This window comes from Geotrypetes seraphini, chromosome 4, assembly GCF_902459505.1.
Source record: "Geotrypetes seraphini chromosome 4, aGeoSer1.1, whole genome shotgun sequence".
NCBI lineage: Eukaryota > Metazoa > Chordata > Amphibia > Gymnophiona > Dermophiidae > Geotrypetes > Geotrypetes seraphini.
In genome coordinates, this window is record NC_047087.1 from 247,231,641 (window position 1) to 247,252,856 (window position 21,216).

General features: G+C 43.9%; 1 protein-coding gene across 1 annotated transcript in view; it reads left to right on the forward strand.

The window, feature by feature from the left end:
- Positions 1 to 20,184, forward strand: part of CCDC6 (coiled-coil domain containing 6) — a 119,361-nt gene extending 99,177 nt beyond the window's left edge. The window contains exons 7-9 of the mRNA XM_033942390.1: positions 4,483 to 4,583; positions 9,586 to 9,710; positions 18,860 to 20,184. Coding sequence (XP_033798281.1) covers positions 4,483 to 4,583; positions 9,586 to 9,710; positions 18,860 to 19,036 — 403 coding nt within the window. The 3' untranslated portion in view covers positions 19,037 to 20,184. The remainder of the gene's footprint in view (positions 1 to 4,482; positions 4,584 to 9,585; positions 9,711 to 18,859) is intronic.
- Positions 20,185 to 21,216: the final 1,032 nt, after the last annotated feature.

Below are 21,216 nucleotides of genomic sequence, written 5' to 3' on the forward strand. Positions count from 1 at the left end.
GAAATCGACCCTTCATGAGGCAACTATCCGCTACATAAAATCAGTAACTAAACAACAAAGAAAAAAGAAACCCCAATGGTTCACTGATGAGGTCTCGTACCTTGTCAAGGATAAGAAAAGAGCGTTTCTCTTGTACAAACGCACGGGGGAAAAAGAAGCAAACATTGAATACAGGACAAAGTCTGCAGCGGTCAAAACAGCAGTCAGGGAGGCCAAACTTCGAATGGAAGAAACACTAGCGAAGAACATTAAAAAAGGGGACAAAACCTTCTTCAGGTACATTAGCGACAGGAAAAAGAACGCAGACGGGATAGTACGCCTTAGAACGCCAGACGGGAATTATGTGGAAACAGATTCTGAAAAAGCCAAACTACTGAACGATTACTTCTGTTCAGTCTTTACCTGCGAGGCGCCAGGGCAAGGGCCACAGCTGGAAGCAAAGGAAAGCAAGGAAGACCCATTTCTGAACTTTGAGTTCACACCAGCTGATGTTTACAGAGAACTTTCAAGACTCAAGGTGAACAAAGCCATGGGACCGGACAATTTGCACCCAAGAGTGCTCAGAGAGCTGTGCGATGTTCTGGCGGAACCGTTAGCCATGCTCTTCAATCTCTCCCTAAGTACGGGGAGAGTCCCCCTGGACTGGAAAACAGCTAATGTCGTTCCTCTGCACAAAAAGGGTTGCAGAGCAGAGGCTGCGAATTACAGACCAGTGAGTCTCACATCAATAGTGTGTAAACTCATGGAAACTCTACTTAAAGGTAAATTAGACACGATAATGGATGAAGGGAATCTAAGGGATCCCTGTCAACATGGATTCACCAGAGGCAGGTCATGCCAATCCAATCTTATAAGCTTCTTCGATTGGGTGACAGGAAAGCTAGACCTGGGAGAGTCTCTGGACATAGTGTACTTGGATTTCAGTAAAGCTTTCGACAGTGTCCCACACCGTAGACTATTAAACAAGATGAAATCGATGGGTTTGGGTGAGAAACTAACTGCATGGGTCAGGGATTGGCTGAGTGGAAGACTTCAGAGGGTGGTGGTCAACGGCACCCTCTCTGAGACATCGGAGGTGACTAGTGGAGTGCCGCAGGGCTCAGTCCTGGGACCATCCCTTTTCAACATATTCATAGGGGACCTGACCCGGGGGCTTCAGGGTAAAGTAGCACTGTTCGCCGACGATGCCAAACTGTGTAACATAGTAAGTGAAAGTAACCTCCAGGATAGTATAACACAAGATCTGATCACGTTAGAAAACTGGTCCTCGACATGGCAGCTAGGCTTCAACGCTAAAAAATGTAAGGTCATGCATCTCGGCAGAGGAAATCCATGCAGAACATACTCCTTGAATGGAGAAACGCTAGCTAGGACTTCAGAGGAACGAGACTTGGGGGTAATCATCAGTGCAGACATGAAGGCTGCCAAACAAGTAGAGAAGGCCTCATCAAAGGCAAGGCAAATGATGGGATGTATCAATAGAAGCTTCGTCAGCCGTAAACCTGAAGTCATTATGCCACTCTATAGAACCATGGTGAGACCCCATCTGGAATACTGTGTGCAATTCTGGAGGCCACATTACCGGAAAGATGTGCTTCGAGCTGAGTCGGTCCAGAGGATGGCCACTAGGATGGTCTCGGGGCTCAAGGGTCTCTCATACGAAGAAAGACTGGGCAAACTGCAGCTCTATACCCTAGAGGAGCGCAGGGAAAGGGGTGACATGATTGAGACATTTAAGTACGTCACGGGTCGTGTCGAGGTGGAAAACGATATATTCTTTCCCAAGGGACCCTCGGTCACAAGGGGGCACCCACTCAAACTCAGAGGAGGAAAATTTAGTGGTGACACCAGGAAGTATTTCTTCACAGAAAGGGTGGTAGATCACTGGAACAGACTTCCGGTGCAGGTGATCAAGGCCACCAGCGTGCTCGACTTCAAGAATAAATGGGATATCCACGTGGGATCCCTACGAGGGTCGAGTAAAGGAACTAGGTCATTAGCATTCAGACTTAATGGGGTGGGTCAATAGAGTGGGCAGACTTGATGGGCTGTGGCCCTTTTCTGCCGTCATCTTTCTATGTTTCTATGTTTCCATTAACGGGTGCTAGAATATGTGTGTGTGTCTGTATTTATTTATTTCTCTCTCTCCTTAGCCTGTTTCTGTATTTCTTTCTTTCTGTCTTTATTTTTCCTCAGCTGTCCACCACCACCCCTTGCCTGCTCCCCCTGTCCATTCTCCCTTCCTTTTTCTTCCCCTGTGTTCACCACCACCCCTTCACTGGTCCCCTTATCCAGCAGCAGCCCTTCTCCCTTTGTTTTAACTCCCCCCCTGTCCAGCAGCACCTCTTTCCTGCTCCCCCTGTCCAGCAGGAGGCCTCTCTTCCTTTTTCTGCCCCGCTGTCCCTCAGCACCTCTTCCCCTGTCCAGCAGAACCTCTTTTTTGCTCCCCCTGTCCAGCAGTAGGCCTCCCTTCCTTTTTTTGGCCCCCCATCCATCAACACCTTTTCCCTTGTCCAGCAGTACCTCTTTTCTGTTCCCCCTGTCGAGCAGTAGTCCTCTCTTCCTTTTTCTGCCCCCCTGTCCATCAGCAACTCTTCCCCTGTCCAGCAGCACCTCTTTTTTGCTCCCCCTGTCCAACAGTAGGCCTCCCTTCCTTTTTTTGCTCCCCCCCGTCCATCAACACCTTTTCCCCTGTCCAGCAGTACCTCTTTTCTGTTCCCCCTGTCCAGCAGTAGGCCTCCCTTCCTTTTTTTGTCCCCCTCCTTTTTTTGCCCCCCCCCCGTCCATCAGCACCTTTTCCCATGTCCCACAGTACCTCTTTTATGCCCCCCCATCCATCAGCACCTCTTCTCCTGTCCAGCAGCAACCCTTACCTCCTTTATTTTTTGTCTGCCCTCCACCGACATCTGGCTAAAGCCGCCGCGGCCTGCAGGTACCAACAGCCTCTGCGGCCTGCTCCCACTCCCTCCTCACCGTCGCTTATGGTGGCTCCGTGCTCCGTGGGCTATTAGGATTCCACCTCTCACTTTTGCCGGTGTGGTCTGGCCTGCTTGCCTTGCCGTATTTTTTTTTTTCGTTGAAACACGCGGCGGTGGCTCCTCTCATGATCCCCACCTGCGTCGGAAGTCCGACACAGGCGGGGATCGTGAGAGTAGCCACTGCTGCGTCTTTCAACTAAAAAATGCAATACGGCAGGGAGCAGGCCAGACCGTTAGCCGCGCATGCGCACTTCCTATGGGTCGCTACAGCTCACGGAAAACCGGCGCACGCATAGGAAGTGTGCATGCGCGGCTTACCGTTTTATTATATTAGATAATAAAGAAACAAAATAATACAAATAATACTCATTAATGCTATCATAAATACTACAGTAAAGACCGTGTGGATGTACACCTTTGTATTCTATTTGGAATAGACAAAAACATTTGGATTGTTCACCCAACTTTTTGACCCCAGTACATCTGCAATTGCTGTTGTCAAATGCACATTATGTAATTGGCTAACAGATTGGATCTCTCATACTTTTGTGGCCAAGCAGGCCTGAACCTAGAGGGTTTTATCAAGGGTAACATCTGAGTATGGTGATGTCAGTAGCCCATTTAAGATCAGTATCTGTATAGATCCCAAGAGTCGTTATATTTCATTATTTGAAAAGAGATTGCTAAAGAGAAAGTAAATTTGGTTAATCTCTCCTGTGGAATCTTTTTTGAAGTTTAGAATCCAAAGCCATGTCCTCAGATTTCACTAGGATGAAAAATTAAAACAAAATGAAAGTGGCCTGTTGCCAACAAAAACACATTTCTTGGCCTGCTGTCAGTTTAGTTTTATTTTACTTTTTTCTTATTTTGAAAGCAGTCTAAAGCTAGGGAGTCTAATTTGTGAATACTTATTATCCTACTTGTGCTCAGAGAAACCAAGGGCTCCTTTTACTAAGATGCGTTAGGGCTTTAACGTGCGGAATAGCGTGCTACATTGCCGCACGCTAGACCATAACGCCAGCATTGAGCTGGCATTAGTTCTAGAAGCGTGGCGCGCAGTAATTTCCTGCATGTGCTAAAAACGCTAGCGCACCTTAATAAAAGGAGCCCTAAGTCATTTGCCTATAGCAGTTGTACTCCATGGATAGCAGGATAGAAGTCCTCATATTAGCATTCAACCTTTATGCAACTGCGATGACTCTATTAGATATCACTGCATAAGAAGTGCAGATGACAATTGAAAGCCAGATTATGCTTTCCCAAGCCAGACTTTGTCATATGATGGCATCTATTTGTTTGGTCTTATTCTTGTTGTCCATATTAATTAACGATTGTGCAGTACTTCTCTCCATCTGGGGCTCTGTCACTGATCCATGAGAACAGAGTTTCCTGCCTGTCCTCAAGAAACAGTACTCTGGTCTAGGTGTACTTTTACTTTATAATGTTATTTCACAGTGTTGTTAAACATAATGAAATCATTCACCCAATGTAATTTTTTTTATAGATATTTTAATGAAATGTCTGCACAAGGATTAAGGCCTCGTACTGTATCCAGTCCTATACCTTATACGCCATCCCCAAGTTCTAGCAGACCTATTTCCCCAGGTAATTTTAATCATAGATATACATTAACCTATACTGTAAATGGTATATTGTTGCTGATTACCCAGTACTTCTGGTGGATAACTGTTTGGTTTGGATACTAAAATGTAAGACTGCCTATTCACAAACAATACAGTACTTTGTTGTATAAGCATGTTCAGCGCCAGACAAATCCCTATTTTGTTAACATAGCAAATAATAAGTATCAGTTAAAAATAGTTCTAATGTAGTAGTTGTATACCAATTTGATATTTTGTAGTTCAACTTCTTTAAAGGTTTCTAATTTTGGTATACTTATTAACTTTTCAAGGTAGAAAACAGTTCAGTCAAGAGGTCTGCACTGGAACAGGGATTGTGGGAAATCCCCCCAGGTCCATGGGATTCACACAGGGATCCCCCAGGCCCAAGGGAATCCCATGGGGATGGATGCTGCTTCCCCAGGTTCCCATGGAAATGCCGTCCAATGTTCCCTCTAAGCTTCTTTGATTCCTCAGTGCACCAGTTGCTGATTGCTGCTCACATGGGAGAGCTCTGCACATCAACCAATCAGGGAGACAGAGCTGGAGCTTGATGGCCAATCAGGAGCACTTCCTTGTAGAAGTGCTAGCTACAGCTTTCTCCTAGATTGGTGGATGTGCAGAGCTCTCCCAGTAGTGAGCCTTGGTGTGAGACCTCCCCTAAAGAATCTTGTTGACTCAAGCCCACCACCACTCACTGCTGCTGTGCAGAGGAACATGAGAGACTGGGTAGCATAACTGTGTAGCTTTGGAACCGGTCTACCCTACATTAAACTGCTTCAGCCCAGCAGGTAACAACATTAAATATGTAAGAAAAAAAAAAAGATTCTGCTCTGCAGTACTAGTGGCGTACCAGCAGGGGGGAGGTTGGAATAACAGGTACAGTGCTCCGCCAACTCGTCAAGGGCTGATGTCCACAGCAGCAGCATTCACACTTCGCTGTTCTTGTCGGCTTCAGGCCTTCCTCTCTGCCGGGACCCACCTAAATTCTATTTCTGAAAAAGGCAGGACCCGGCAGAGAGGAAGGCCCAAAGCCAGCAAGAGCATGGAGTTGTGAACGCTGTGCTGACGACCGGGCGGGGAGGGTGAGAAAAAGAGGGAGGGAGGGAGCGGAGGGGGAGAGAATTGCTGCACTGAGCATCTTCTTTCATTTAATCAAATTCTGCCTTAAGTTTACTTCTTTGGGATAGCATTTTGTTTATATGCCAACCCCACCTGACTGGGGAGAGGGAGGGAGAAGGAGGACCAGGGAAGGGAGAGTGTCAGTGTGTGCTGGGTAGTGAATTGTGACCACTGCCAAGGACTTGGACATGGTGGAGCGGAGCTGCAGAGATGGATCCTTCCGTGAAAGAAAGAGGACTGAGGGGAGAAGCCCTGAGTGTGGGGTAAAAGAGGATGAGAGCTGTGGCATGGGGGGAGTTAGGAGGATAGGAAAAGGATGGAAGAAGGCGTAAAAGTGAGTGTTGGATAGTAAAGACACATGACATGAGGAGAGAAAGCAATGGTGATGGTATTTCCAATGGTGCAGGGAGAGAGAGGCCCTGAGACAAGTGTAGGCAATTAAAACTAAAATCAAAACTGTCAGAAGTAATTGCTACTTTTTATGGGGGAAGGCAATTTTTATGGGGAGACGGGTGGAAACAGAGGGGATTCCTCATAGGGATAGGTGGGGACGGAGGAGATTCTGGCAGGGACAACCAGGATTTCTGTCCCCGCGCAACTCTCTAGTTCAGACACAGCACTTACTTATAGGACTTTAGCTTCCTGTATTGTAAAACAGTATTTCCCAACTTCTTCAAGCCAAGTACCACCTAAGTATAACAAATTTCAACCAAGGATCCCCAACCATCAAGCCGCACAGATTTTGAAATGGACATTTTTATTACTAAACAATTAACTAACTTGACCATATATATAACATGTACAGATCATTGACAATAGAACAAGACATACCTTATATACTCTAATATAAACCAAGATTCTTGGGCCAGAAATTGGGGAGGGTCTCTGTTTATATTTGAGTCCAATCCCCCTGAACCAGCAGATTTCAGCCCAAACCCCCATCTCCACTGGCTGGCAGCTAGCATTCCCTTCCTCCCAAGCAAGAATAAAAAAAATAAAAACATCCCCGGCCTACTGTGACTTCCTGGTGGTATAGCTCCTGCTCACTTTCTCTGCAGCAAAAATGGCTACCGAGACTTACAGTAGCAGTCTCGTGAGGCTGCTGAAGCCTCACAAGACTGCCACTGGAAGTCTCAGCGGACTTTTTTGCTGCGGAGAAAGAATGGGCAGGAGCGAGTGGGAATTGCTCCTGCCCGAACACACCACTAGACCACCAAGAATTGTAGTAGGCCTTGGATTTTATTCACTGTTGCTTAGGAGGGAGGGAGGTGGAGGTGGGGGTAGTGGCCCGGACACGGGAACTTTGCCTATTCATGGGGGATTGGTGATGGAGGGGGAATATTACTGGGAGGGAGGGTGGTAGGGCACCACAGGGTAGTCGAGAGGCAGGAGCGAGTGGGAATCGCTCCTGCCCCAACTGGGGGTAGTGGTGCAGGTGCGGGTACATGCTGAAGTCTGCTGGTATAGAGGTGGGGGAGGGGGAAGATTATTGGGAGGCCATAGGACACCACAAGGAAGGCAAGGGGAGAAATGATAGAATATAAACTCCACAAGTTATTTCTTCTATATTTTAACAGCAATGATACTTAGCACCAAACGTGCTGGAAAATATAACACTGTGAAATTATATATAGTGCTCAGTCACCAACCAATTACTGTCATAAAAATGCCAGCAATGGTTGTATAAAAGGGACCATCATAGCACATAAAAGTCCCTTTTGCCACCCTCCAATTTGATCACAAACTTTTACTTTTGAAAAAATGAATCGTATAAGTAAATGGTACTTATCTGAAAGCAATATAAACTTGCTGGAGGCGGAAAACCCAATGATAATGCTGGACAAAAATTAAGTGAATCTGAACCATGTGCTGTGACTTGTGTAACCCCGCATTCTTTAATCTACTGGCCTCCCTTCAACTCCAGTTTCGCTCAAGGCATCATCATGAAAGGGGCAATAACACGGCCAGCGGATTTGCTGCAATTCAAAGAGGGGAACATAAGCTGGTTTTATTTTAAAGTCTTTTTTTCTAAAGCCTCTATCTACCTCAAAATACCTCAATTTGACTCAAAATCAACTGGGATAGACTGTTCTGCCCCTTATCATGCCAGTTTTGTGTTGGATGGCCCACAAAGGAGCATCTGTGTACCACGGGGCACTTGAGGGAGGGGTAGGAGTCTTGGGCTTCGCCTCATTTGAGTCCTCTGTGGCTGGGAAGAAATTCCGGAGACCCCGAATAGTGATTCCACGAAATGCAAGTGTTTGGAAGCAGCGGAGCCCAAGAGAAGCCGGTCTGAGATCCTGCAGGGGTCTGATGGGGTCTCCTGTTCAGAGGTTTACCCCGGACTTTGTGAATCTCCTATGGAAAGCTTATATGATGGTACCTGGATGCTCTGTGCTGCCTGCAGGCATGCCAGCATTGGTCCAGGAAGAGATTTCTCCCCAGGAGATCTCCCCACCCCTAAGGAATTCAGCGCCCAGCCTGAGTGACCATGCAGATTAGGATAGGAGATCAGACTTCATACCTTTACTTTCCCAGAGTGCAGTTTCTTGCCTGGAGGACTCCGGTTCCCTTTCAGGAACCGGAAGTCAGGAGGCAATAGTCTCGTTCGACCAGAGAGAGGATCCCTCTGTGCAGTGGCTTTTCAAGTTGGCTACTGTGCCACATGTTATTAAGGATTCACTCATGGAATTGAAACTGTTGACCTCACAATGTATGGTCATGAGCAGCACAAATGCTCAGACTACATTTTTTCCTGCATACCTGACCATCACCTTGCTGGTCACTGAACAATGGGAGTCTCCGGAAAGCTCCTTAAGGGTAACCAGGACTATGGGCGACCCCTTTGCGACCTGATTTCCCTCCGACCTGATTCACTAACCTGTGTCCCGACCATCCTCCGATCCGCACATGCAAATGAGGGGGAACGGCATTCAAATGATGGCAGGCAGCGATTTACTAACAAAAAACCTGTTGGCCAATCAAACAAGCGACTGCTGAGGATCAGTCGCTTAGGTCCTTTCCGACTGCCCTGCCTTCTGCTGCCCTGCTCTCTGCCCTGAACTCCTGTTTTCAGCCCCTACTCTCCCGCCTGCCCTGAACTCCTGCAGAATGCTTTATGAAATTATATTTGAAGTACTTCAAAGGGAAAATTATTTTTCAAATTCGCAACAGTATAGGGTGTAGAAGGGTCTTGGATTTACAGACTCAAAGGCGGTGAAGGTGCAAGGCCTGAGCACGGGCAGGAGTCCATGAGATGTTTCGTAGGCTTATGCCATTCTTTACTGGAGAAGAACAGACTGTAGCAAATTGCAGCTCAGGTCATGATGCTCTCTCCTTAGGAATTTCCAAGAACCAGCCCTGGGTCCTCCTGGACAACCCCCACATAGAAGCAAGTCTGACATATCGATGTCTTTGGACCCCACCTCTAGTGGCATCTCTGATCTCCTGGCTGCCCTGAATCTATTCTGCCGCTCCCAACTCTCTCACCCTTCCCTGCAGTGCAAGCCCGTGGAAATATTTATTTAGATTGGTATATTGGTCAAAAATCAACTAGTAGATTGGAATTGGTCAAATGTCCTCATATGCCAGATTTGGGCAACAGCCTCACTAATTATGATAGCTTTTAAATATTTAATCAAACAATTTACGTTTTCCTTAAAAATAAATCTTACAGCAAACTTGATAGACTGTTTTTCTTTTCTTATCCCTACCCAAAATCATACTGAATGTCATTAACTGCATAGAAAGGTTAAATTAGACAAACAGAAATACACAATGCAAAATACATAGGAAAATAGTAAGAGAGATAAGAAATTTAGTATAGTTTCAGATTTTTAATGTCTTGCTTTACTTACAAATTCTAGGTCTATCCTATGCAAGTCACACAGTTGGTTTCACTCCTCCTGCTTCACTGACAAGAGCTGGAATATCTTATTACAATTCTCCAGGACTCCATGTGCAGCACATGGGACCATCCCATGGTATCACAGTGAGTATCAAAGGCATGAAAGATGTTTTTTTGAATGATTAGTATTTTAGGTCTTCAATGAGTTATATGTATTCTAAATTGGTGGCAAATATATAAACCCTGGAAATAAGTATGGTTCTCATTCCTTATAGAATTTTATTGATATTAATAGTCTAAATATTAAAGAACAATCCGTTTAGAAAGTGTGCATTAAATAGAGGAGGTGACCTTCCTTTTTAAAAAATTGACTTTGGATTTAAGTTTAATTTCTCAGCACATGGTCTTAACTTTCTCTTGAGTAAGGAGTAGTTGCAGTGAGTTGAAGGGTGCTGTGTGCTGCATAAATTATCATAGTCAAGGAGAGTAGGGCCAGATAAATGGTTTTCCAAAAAAAGAAGAGGGCCAAACAAAAAGGCTAGAAGAGCTCTCAAGTTCCACCACAAAGCTATGACTCAACACAGGGCTGCTGTTCAGCACTTAGAAGCCTGCATCAGGAGCCATAATCTTACGGTAAATGCAGCCATATAAATATTAAGGGGTCCTTTTACTAAGGCGTATTAACTGATTTAGCGCATGCAAACTATTAGCACACACTAAATGCTAAAAAGGACCCCTAAGTGAGAGCCTCGGAAGCCCAAACGGACACACATTTTTGTGGTTGTACTATCAAACACTGTTACAAACCTTTGGCATTCTGTGCAGGAAAGCTAGTGATTGAAACTGAATCACTAGATTTCCTGCTAGTGATTCAGTTCTGCTTCCAAGGTTGTGTGGTTTTCCTTAATATTTATATGACTCTGCATTTACCATAAGATTAAGACTCCCTAGAGAATGACACGGGGGACAGAATTTGTCCCTGTCCCCGTCCCCCACTGTTAACCACGGGAATCCATCCCTGTGTCATTCTTAAGAAAAGAGGGAAGAATCTGAGTATGATTGGACACAGCTACTGAACCTCAAGCCTTGCATTGAAGAAAGCTAGTATAGGACTGAGGTTGAGATAGACACTAAAGAATGACAAAGGATGGTTTCCCACAGTTATCCATGCGGACGGGGATAAATTCTGTACCCATGTCCTGATGCAGGTTTCTAAGTGCCAAAACAGGGCCCCATGTTGATTTGTAGCTTTGTGGTGGACATTGAGAGTTCTTCAGACCTCGTCCTTTTTTTTTTGTAGACCATTTATCTGTATTTACTCTTTTTGACTGGTTTACCATTGTGGGGTCTGTTGCTTTTCTTTGTTGATTTTGCATAAATTATCCCAGCAGTTATCTGAATAAATGCTAAACTGTTAATTCCTCTTTAGACATAAGCACCCATCCGTGCATGTCACATGTACCTGACATGAACAATTTTCTAATACTTATATTATACTGCTACTGGAGACAGTCTAAGGCAGTGGTTGGCAAACTGGCTCGCGAGCCACATGCAGCTCTTTAGCCACTTGAGTGCGGCTCGTGACTACCTGCTTCCCTCCTCACTGCCCTCCCCCAAGCCACCGCCATCGGGGAACAGGCCGCCGCCGCCGAATACTGAGCTCTCCCTGCTTCCCTTCCCTGCAGAGCCAACCAACTCACGCCACCCGACGTCAATTCTGGCTTCGGAGAGGACTTTCTGGGCCAGCCAGTTGCTGCCTGGCTGTCCCGGAACTTCCTCTCCGACGTTAGAATTGACGTTGGGTGGTGAGAGTTGGTCGGCCCCACGGGGAAGGGAAGAAGGGAGAACTCAGAACTCGGCACCGGCCTGTTCCCCAATGGCGGCAGTGGCAGCCTATTCCCCAGCGGCGGTGGCAGCATGTTCCCAATGGCAGTGGCTTGTGGGAGGGCAGGGAGAAAGAAAGAAAGAAGGGGGGCAGGGAGACAGAAAGAAAGAAAGAAAGGAGACGGGACACAGACAGAAAGGGGGCACGGAAAGAGAGAGAAAGACAGACAGAAAGGGGGCATGGAGAAACAAAGAAAGAAATGGGGCACGGAGAGAGAGAGAGAAAGACACATACAGAAAGAAAGGGGGCATGGAGAAAGAAAGAAGGGGGCAGGGTGAAAGAAAGAAAAAAAAAAAAAAACCTCCCCCCCAAAAAACCTCTATTGTCAAATCGTGTAATGAAAAAACCAATTGTAATTGAAAAATTCTTTAACAACTTTTTCAAAAATTGTTAATGTTTATATAACTGAAATATTTTATTTCAGTCCGAAAAGAAAGGTGGGAGAGAGGAGATATGTACAGGAGATGTGCCTTTTTCAAATGAAGGAAAAATCTGGAATGAGAGGGCATAGGATGACGTTAATAGGTACTCCAGTGCAATAGGTTCGTTAGACATTCTAGACAACAGGGTTTTTTCCCCATACTCGCAGGGACTTCAGAAGGAATCCACTCCTGGTTTTTCACTCTGCCTCCAGTGTACTTAACAGATCATCTTAGCGCACTCTAGCAGTCTTTCCTCTGTACGCATGGCTGCAGCCGTGTGTGTTCTGCTCTCCTCATTTTTATTATTTTACTAGTTTCGTCCCCTTTACAGCAATTTGGAGGCTCTGCCTTCTTGTGAATTCACAGACTTCAGTCTGTAGCTGACAGGCCGATCCCTTTTGGGTATCTATTGGCTAGTCTGCATAGTAATCCCTGAAGTTGGGTTGTACACAATTGTTAGGCGCGTTTAGGGGGCTCAGCGGTGTTCTGCAGTGTGTCGGATGTGTTTTCGCACTACTGATCCAGGGCAAGCAGTGGCTTCCCCCATGTCTTTCTCAATAACAGACTATGGACTTTTCCTCCAGAAACTTGCCCAAACCTTTCTTAAAACCAGCTACACTCTCCGCTCTTACCACAACCTCTGGCCATGCGTTCCAGAGCTTAACTATTCTCTGAGTGAATAAAAAATTTCCTCCTATTGGTTTTAAAAGTATTTCCCAACTGCTTATGTGGGTTTATATTTCCCCTGCCAGAGAATATCGTGCTGCTCTTCGTCCGGATTCTTGTTGTCCTAAATGTGGGGGACTGAATGCAACTTTGGGGCATATGTTTTATTTTTGTCCTGTTGTTTTGCGTTTTTGGAAGATTCTTCATTATCACATTGCTCAGATTTGGAACACTCGTTGTTTGCCTCATCCAAAGATGCTCTTCACTACTTCAGGCTTGGCTCATCCTGTTCTGAGAGGCCTCTGTACTTTTTTGAAGTGTGCCTTACTGTTTAGAAAGAAAGCCATTTTAGTTCATTGGCTGAATGCACATCCTCCTACCTTGGCACAATGGCGATCCTTGATGATTTATCAATTGAAGATGGAACGTTGTGACATTTCTGAGATGGACTCTGTGAAGGGTCATCAATTAACAACTTACTTGGGAGCCTTTCTGGGCCTCTTTGACCGGGTATGCTCGTAGCCATGTATTGAATGTTTGACTGAGTAATTATTTTCTTGTATTGTTTGTGCCATGGGTTCTTCTGCTGCTCCATGCCTTTTATTTCTTTATATTCTTTTTTCTTGAGGGGGGTAGGGGGGGAGAGTTTTATGGTTTTGAAAATTTGGTCTCTGCTGTATTCTTTTGTTTGGTGGTCTTTTGATTGTCTTTTGACCAATAAAAAGTTTTGCAATAAAAGTATTTCCCTGTAACTTCGAGTGTCCCCTAGTCTTTGTAATTTTTGATGGAGTGAAAAATCGATCCACTTGTACCCGTTCTACTCCACTCAGGATTTTGTAGACTTCAGATCTCCCATCAGCTGTCTCTTTTCCAAGCTGACGATCCCTAACCGTTTTAGTCTTTCCTCATACTAGAGGAGTTCCATCCCCTTTATCATCTTGGTCGCTCTTCTTTGAACCTTTTCTAGTGCCACTTTATCTTTCTTGAGATAAGGAGACCAGAATTGAACGCAGTACTCCAGATGAGGTCGCACCATGGAGCGATACAGGGACATTATAGCATTCTTAGTCTTGTGAACCATCCCTTTTTTAATAATTCCTAGCATTCTTTTTGCTTTTTTGGCCACCACCACACATTGGGCAGAAAGTTTCATCGTATTGTCTACAGTGACACCCAGATCCTTTTCTTGGGCACTTATCTCCAAGGTGGACCCTAGCATCCAGTAACTGTGATTTAGGTTATTCTTCCCAATGTGCATCACTTTGCATTTGTTCACATTAAATTTAATCTGCCATTTGGACTCCCAGTCTTCCAATTTCCTAAGGTCCGTCTGCAATTTTTCACAATCCGCATGCGTTCTAACAACTTTGAACAGTTTAGTGTCATCTACAAATTTAATCACCTCACTCGTCGTTCCAATTTCCAGATCATTTATAAATAAGTTAAATAGCACCGGTCCTAGTACAGATCCCTGTGGCATTCCACTGTTTACTCTCCTCCATTGAGAAAAATGACCATTTAACCCTACCCTCTGTTTTCTAACCGATAACCAATTCCTAATCCACAACTGAACTTTACCACCTATCCCATGACACTTTAATTTTCTCAAGAGCCTCTCATGAGGAACTTTATCAAAAGCTTTCTGAAAAACTAGATACACTATATCAATTGACTCATCATTAACCACATGTTTATTCACACCTTCAAAGAAGTCAAACAAATTTGTGAGGCAAGATCTCCCTCGGCTGAATCCATGCTGACTCCATCTCATTAAATCATTTTTGTTTTATCTTGGTGGAGTGGGTTTCGGATCGCGCTCCTTCCTATTGGGCTTGGCGTAACCGCTTGCATGCTTTGATGATGTTGGAGGGGGGTCGGGTGCGTAATTCTTTACGACAGTCTAAGGTTTTTTGGCAGGTCTGGGGTCCTTATATCTACTCCTTGTCTCATAGAACCTGAAGTATGATCCTTAATACTTTGCTTGTTTAATTGAGCGGTGAGGGGTTGGCGGCCTTGGGGGAGGGCCTTCCCTCAGCTTGGTATATAAATTTGTTTGTTTGTTATTTGTATTTTGTCTGTTTTGTTTACCTTGGTTTGAGTCTTTGCTGTGTTTTATTCATTTTATTTTTTGGGAGGGAGGGGGACTTTGGGGAAGGAGGTCATATGCATTGTCTCTTGAGACTCATCAGAGTTTAGGGCCCCGAATGTCATGCTTTCACTTTGGTCTTGTTCAGGCCACCTCCGCTAGGTGAGCTGGGATACTTGTTCCTCTTTTGCTACCAACTTGCTGGTTACTTTTTTTTTTTTGTGCCTGCAGCATTTTTCTTACATCATCTTTTGTGCTGGATTCTTCTGGTAGCTAATTATTCTTTGGTATATTCTGGTTCTTTCTTTGTTGTGAAGGACAGGGTATAGGAGATTAGGGGTTGGGTAGGGGGTGGGGGTGGGATGGGTTATTGGGACTGGGGGATAATTACTGTATAGTTCCTGAACACCGGTTGTATTTTCTACTGTATTCATTGTCCTGTTTGTTTGGGGGGGGGGGTTTGGGATTGTTCAATAAAATTGTTTCAACTAAATCATGTTTGTCTATGTGTTCCACAATTTTATTTTTTATAATTGTTTCTGCCATTTTGCCCGGCACTGAAGTGAGGCTTACCAGTCTGTAATTTCCTGGATCTCCCCTTGAGCCCTTTTTAAAAATCGGTGTAACATTGGCCACCCTCCAATCTTCAGGTACTACAAACGATTTTAGCGACAGATTACGGATCACTAACAGCAGAGAATATGACAGATGGCAGAAATTTGGATACCATTTCAGGCTGGATTTTATTATATACATCCTTTGGCAGAACTAAGGGCTGCGGCAGCAGAAGGCTACTTACCTCCATAAAGGGAGCACGACTCAGACAGATGGTATCGGAGCCTACTAGGGATCAGGCGATACTGGACCTGGTACTCACCAACGGAGAAAGTGTCACAGAGGTTTCAGTAGGCGATACGTTGGCCTCCAGTGACCACATAGTATGGTTTCACCTCAGGAAAGGTTTCACTAGATCCAACACATCCACAAAGGTCCTCAACTTTAAAGGCACTAACTTAAAAGCATGGGAGATTTCGTCTATCGGGCGCTGCAAAACCAAGCCGGAACAGATGATGTAGAGGTAATGTGGTCAGCTCTAAAATCTACCCTACACGAAGCTACCAACCTCTACATAAAAACAGTAAGTAAATGGCGGAGAAACAATAAACCTCAGTGGTTCTCTGCGGATATCTCGGACCTTATAAAAAAGAAGAAAAGAGCATTTATCTCCTGCAAACAATCAGGAGCACGAGAAACTAAAGAAGACTAGCAGGCCAAGTCTAGAGCTGTCAAAACAGCAGTCAGAGAGGCCATACTCCGGATGGAAGAGAACCTAGCAAAGAACATTAATAAGGGGGATAAATCCTTCTTCAGGTATATTAATGACAGAAAAAGGAACACGGATGGGATAGTGCGCCTTAGGACACCAGACGGGAACTATGTAGAATCGGACTCCGATAAAGCCGAATTACTAGATGAATACTTCTGCTCAGTCTTTACCTGCGAGGCGCTGGGATCCAGTCCACAGTTGCAGACAAGGGAAAGCTCAGAAGACCCGTTTCGAAATTTTGAGATTACGTCCAGCAGCGTCTACTATGAACTATCAAGGCTCAACGTGAACAAAGCCATGGGACCAGACAAACTACATCCCAGGGTGAACATAAGAACATAAGAACATAAGCAGTGCCTCCGCCGGGTCAGACCACAGGTCCATCCTGCCCAGCAGTCCGCTCCCGCGGCGGCCCAAACAGGTCACGACCTGTCTGTATCATCAGAAGGGGCTCCCTTGCCACCTTGGTTTCTCATTTAAGTCCTGTCTTCCTATCGAAGTCCTAACCCTCCGGTCTTGCACCTGCACGACCTGGTTTGGTTTCTACTCATTACCTGGTTAGCTTTCTATACTTGTGTTACATCCCAGCTCCTCCCTCAGTTGAGAGATGTCCTGGCGGAACCCTTATCCGCACTCTTCAATCGTTCCCTAAGTACAAGAAGAGTCCCATTGGACTGGAAAACAGCTAACGTCATTCCATTCCACAAAAAGGGATGCAGGACGGAGGCCGCGAATTACAGACCGGTGAGTCTCACATCGATAGTGAGTAAACTTATGGAAACACTAATCAAACACAAATTAGACATGATCCTGGATGATGAGAATCTATGAGATCCCATCAACATGGATTTACAAAGGGAAGGTCCTGCCAATCCAATCTAATCAGCTTCTTTGACTGGGTAACGAAAAAGCTGGATAAGGGAGAGTCCCTGGACGTCGTGTACTTGGACTTCAGTAAGGCTTTTGATAGTGTCCCACACCGCAGGTTATTAAGCAAGATGAGTTCGATGGGATTAGGAGGAACATTAACTGCATGGGTTAAATACTGGCTCAGAGGTAGACTTCAGAGGGTGGTGGTGAACGGTACTCTCTCCGAAACGTCGGACGTCATCAGTGGAGTGCCGCAGGGCTTGGGCTTGGGTCCGATCCTATTTAATATCTTTGTAAGGAACCTAGCTCAGGGGCTTCGAGGTAAAATTACATTATTCGCCGATGATGCCAAACTATGCAACATAGTAGGCAACAGCACAGTGCCCGACTGTATGATGCAGGATCTACTCTTACTGGAACAATGGTCCATAACTTGGCAACTAAGTTTGACTTCCTGCCCGGTAGGTCTGCCTTTTGCTTGTGCTTGTTTTTTATGTTTATTTTTGTTTTGTTATGTTTATTTAGGCACGTTGATAAGTTTATATATATTGTCTATATGTTTTGATTTTAGTGGCATTTCTTCCTTTTGATAAAGAAAGCTTGAAACACGGCCTGTGTCAAGGAAGGAGTAAGGAGGAGTTAAGAAGAACGATAAGGAATTGTTTTCTATAGTTTGTGGGCTTCATAATTGTGTGAACATTTGGTGCTTCTATTCCTGGTTCTGCGGACTGTGTTTTGCACCTTGGCTTGTCTTTTGTGCTTGTGTTTGCCTTATTTTGGTATGGACTTCCTACATCTCTACCTGGTCTTCATTTGAACTTATTTCCTTGCTATTTGAACTTTTTGATACGTTTTTATGTCGACGACTGTCACTGTGATGTTTTGAACTGTTACACCATTTTCCACGTCAGCGGTGCATTTGCGCTGCTGTTTATATATATTTTTTCATATATATTTTTTCATAATTTTGGGACTATTTCGTTGGATTATTTGGAAGATCGAAAACTTTTTGGTTTGTTTATATTTGATTCTATGATTATTTTTTCTGGGGGAATTTTTCTTTTGGGATTCCTTTTTTTCTCTTCTTTTCATGATTATGAAGCCTTTGTCTCTGTTGTATGGTTTGTCTTATATGTTTATATGTTATGGTATTTGATTTTATATTCATCTATTTGATATTGTGATATTTTGATATGAATAAAAGTTTTGATAATTATTTATAATCTTATCTAAATACGTTTATTATCAACGTTTGTCATATTTACACTGTTTATGTGATGATATGCGAGGGGTTCTTAGTTTGATTGAACTAAGTTTTAATGCCAAAAAGTGTAAGGTCATGCACCTTGGCAGCAGAAATCCTTGCAGAACTTACACCCTAAATGGTGAGACCTTAGCAAGAACTGCAGCAGAACGAGACTTGGGAGTGATCATTAGTGAAGACATAAAGACTGCCAATCAAGTGGAGAAAGCTTCATCCAAGGCTAGACAAATGATGGGTTATATCCGAAGAAGTTTCGTCAGCCGGAAGCCCGAAGTCATATTGCCGTTGTACAGATCCATGGTGAGACCTCATCTGGAATATTGTGTATAATTCTGGAGGCCACATTATCAAAAAGATGTACTGAGAGTCGGTTCAGCGAATGACCACTAGGATGGTCTCAGGACTCAAGGATCTCCCGTATGAGGAACGGCTGGGTAAATTGCAGCTATACTCACTCGAGGAATGCAGAGAGGGGAGACATGATTGAGATGTTCAAATATGTCACGGGTCGTATTGAGGTAGAAGAAAATATATTTTTTCTTAAAGGACCTAAGGCAACAAGAGGGCATCCATTGAAAATCAGGGGTGGGAGATTTCATAGCAACACCAGGAAGTATTTCTTCTGTAGCAATTTCATTACAGCAAATACATCTGGCTATCAGTAAATTTGTTATATTTTGATGGTATTTTGAGAGTTCTGTCCAAGTGCATGAAATTGTTGTTTTTTTTACCTGTAAACATAACTTGGGTTTTTATTTTGTTTTGTTTTTCAGAGACCGTCCCCACGGAGAAGCAATAGCCCTGACAAATTCAAACGTCCTACTCCTCCTCCGTCTCCAAATACCCAGACACCAGTGCATCCTCCTCCGCCACCACCTCCACCCCCAGTGCAACCTGCAACCCAAGCTACAACAGCCCAGCATTCAGCGCATCCTTCCTCTCAGCCATAGTGCATGTGCTCAGCAATTTCTGCAGCCAGATGGACTTATCACACGGAGCAGTTTGCTAAATAAATGCCAAAGGCTTAACTGGCATATGTGGATTTGACTTATTTGCACTGAGGTTATATAGGCTTCACTGTTAATTGTGTTGTAAATGTTTGTCTAAAACGGAACCAGTGTTGTGAGTATACAACACGATGTAACAACAGAGTTTCCTGTCAGTGTTTACTGGACCGACTTATATGTTTGTTCTTGGGCTGGAACATTTGCTACTCAATATTTGGTAGTATGACATTATATGTCATGTTTCTTTGCTCCAAAGCTTCATGTCATGGCTTTTTAAGTTCATAAAACTGAAGGGATATCTTTTTATATTTTTTTCATGACAATTTGCATAAACTACAGGCATGATGGGCTGTATTATAATAGATTCCTCAATATAATGATGTTTACTAAGCGTGCAAGAAATTGGCACTACATTTCAATAATATGGAGATCTAACTTTTTATGTGGAAATGTAAAGCCTCAGACACATTAATCAGTGTCGGAGACAAAAATGTATTCTATCTTTGTACTGATGAGCTTGCCATAGGTTCAGTATTCAGTGCATACATGATACTTTCATGGGATTTTCCTGTTAAAAAAATCTCATATACAAATTAGTAGTTTGAAATTTATAAATAGGGGAAATGATTAAACTTTACAAAGTACATGAATTTGTATTGTTCATGGACTTTATGGTTTGATTGTCTGATTTCTAGTTGATGTTTTTGTGTAATCTGCCCATACCACAGTTACTGATCCGGTGGATTTCTCTAGGCACGGTGAAGTCCTAAACTTCATTTTTGCAGCAAAGTGGGAGTACTTTCTTCCTTCTACTGCATCACACCATATGATAGAAAAAAAATGAATATCTTTAACTTGATCTTGTGAATGGGTATTTTAAAAGTACAAGAAATCGAATGTAGGGGAAAATTTAGACCCATTTCGGCAAAAAGCTTGGTAGAAATTGGACTGAGTACAGAAAAAGTAGCACAGCTTGGCACTAATGTTTGCTTATGTAGCAGCATAAGCCGGTACAATGTGTAAAGAATTATTTTCTGAATTCATTCTTTCCATTCATTTAGCACAAATAAATTGTTTGGTTTCACTTTGCAGTGGAATTTGTTTGTTTTAAATTGATGACACCTTGGAGTTGGCTATCTAAAGTTGTATTAGATGTATTAATCTCTTGCTTCAAATGTTAGAAGTGTTTACTTGGAAACACAGTAGATTATATCAGAAAAAGGCCCTTTTGGTCCATCTATTTATTTCTTGTTAATACTGCAAGCTTATATTCTAGCTGCCAGTTCTAGAGATTGACTTCTTACAAAACATCTCCTTATTCAGGATAGTCTTCATTCCTCATTTGAAATCAGTCATAGGCAGACAAGCATATACCATTTTCATTCACACCCAGTTTCCCCATCATTTCCACATCTGTTCACAAAACTTTGTAATAGTTTAAATACCTACTTACACCATTGTGACCATTGCTTGAGCATTAGGCCTCCAAAGTAACTTCTCGGGGTAGTCTATTTTAGCACAATTTGTACTCCAAACATGATTAGGTCCTAATCTAAAGCATGATAAGAGTGAGGGCTATATGCACTAAATTGTTCAATCATTTAATGATCATCACTAAACTGGTGTGACTGGTTTAGCGATTGATTGCCGACCCGATGCCCAAAACTGCTCACTGCGTGGTTTTCTGTTCAGTCCTACATTCTCCAATTCTGGCAGTCAAATTAGGTCATTACTGTATATTAAAACTAGGCATCAATCAATGTCTTAAACTTGCATGCCAGGATCAGGTTGGTAGGACTCCCATATCGAAATATCAGCAGGAGGAATGCCCACTCCCTTCTGCCGCCATGAAACATCCCCCCCCTTTGCGGGCAAGTAACCCACGAACCGACCTTTCCCTAAAAATTGGTAGATGTGGATGCCTACTCCCTGCTGCCATGAACCAACCCCCCTTGCACTGACCCCCCCACTCGCTATGCCCCCCTCATTTGACTCCTCCACTTCCCCACTCCCCTTCCTAAAAAAAAAAAATCAGTATGGATGCCCACTCCCTCCTGCCACCAGATGCCCCTCGGCAACCTCCCCTGTACCTTAAAAATTGATGACAGCAGGAGGGATGCCCA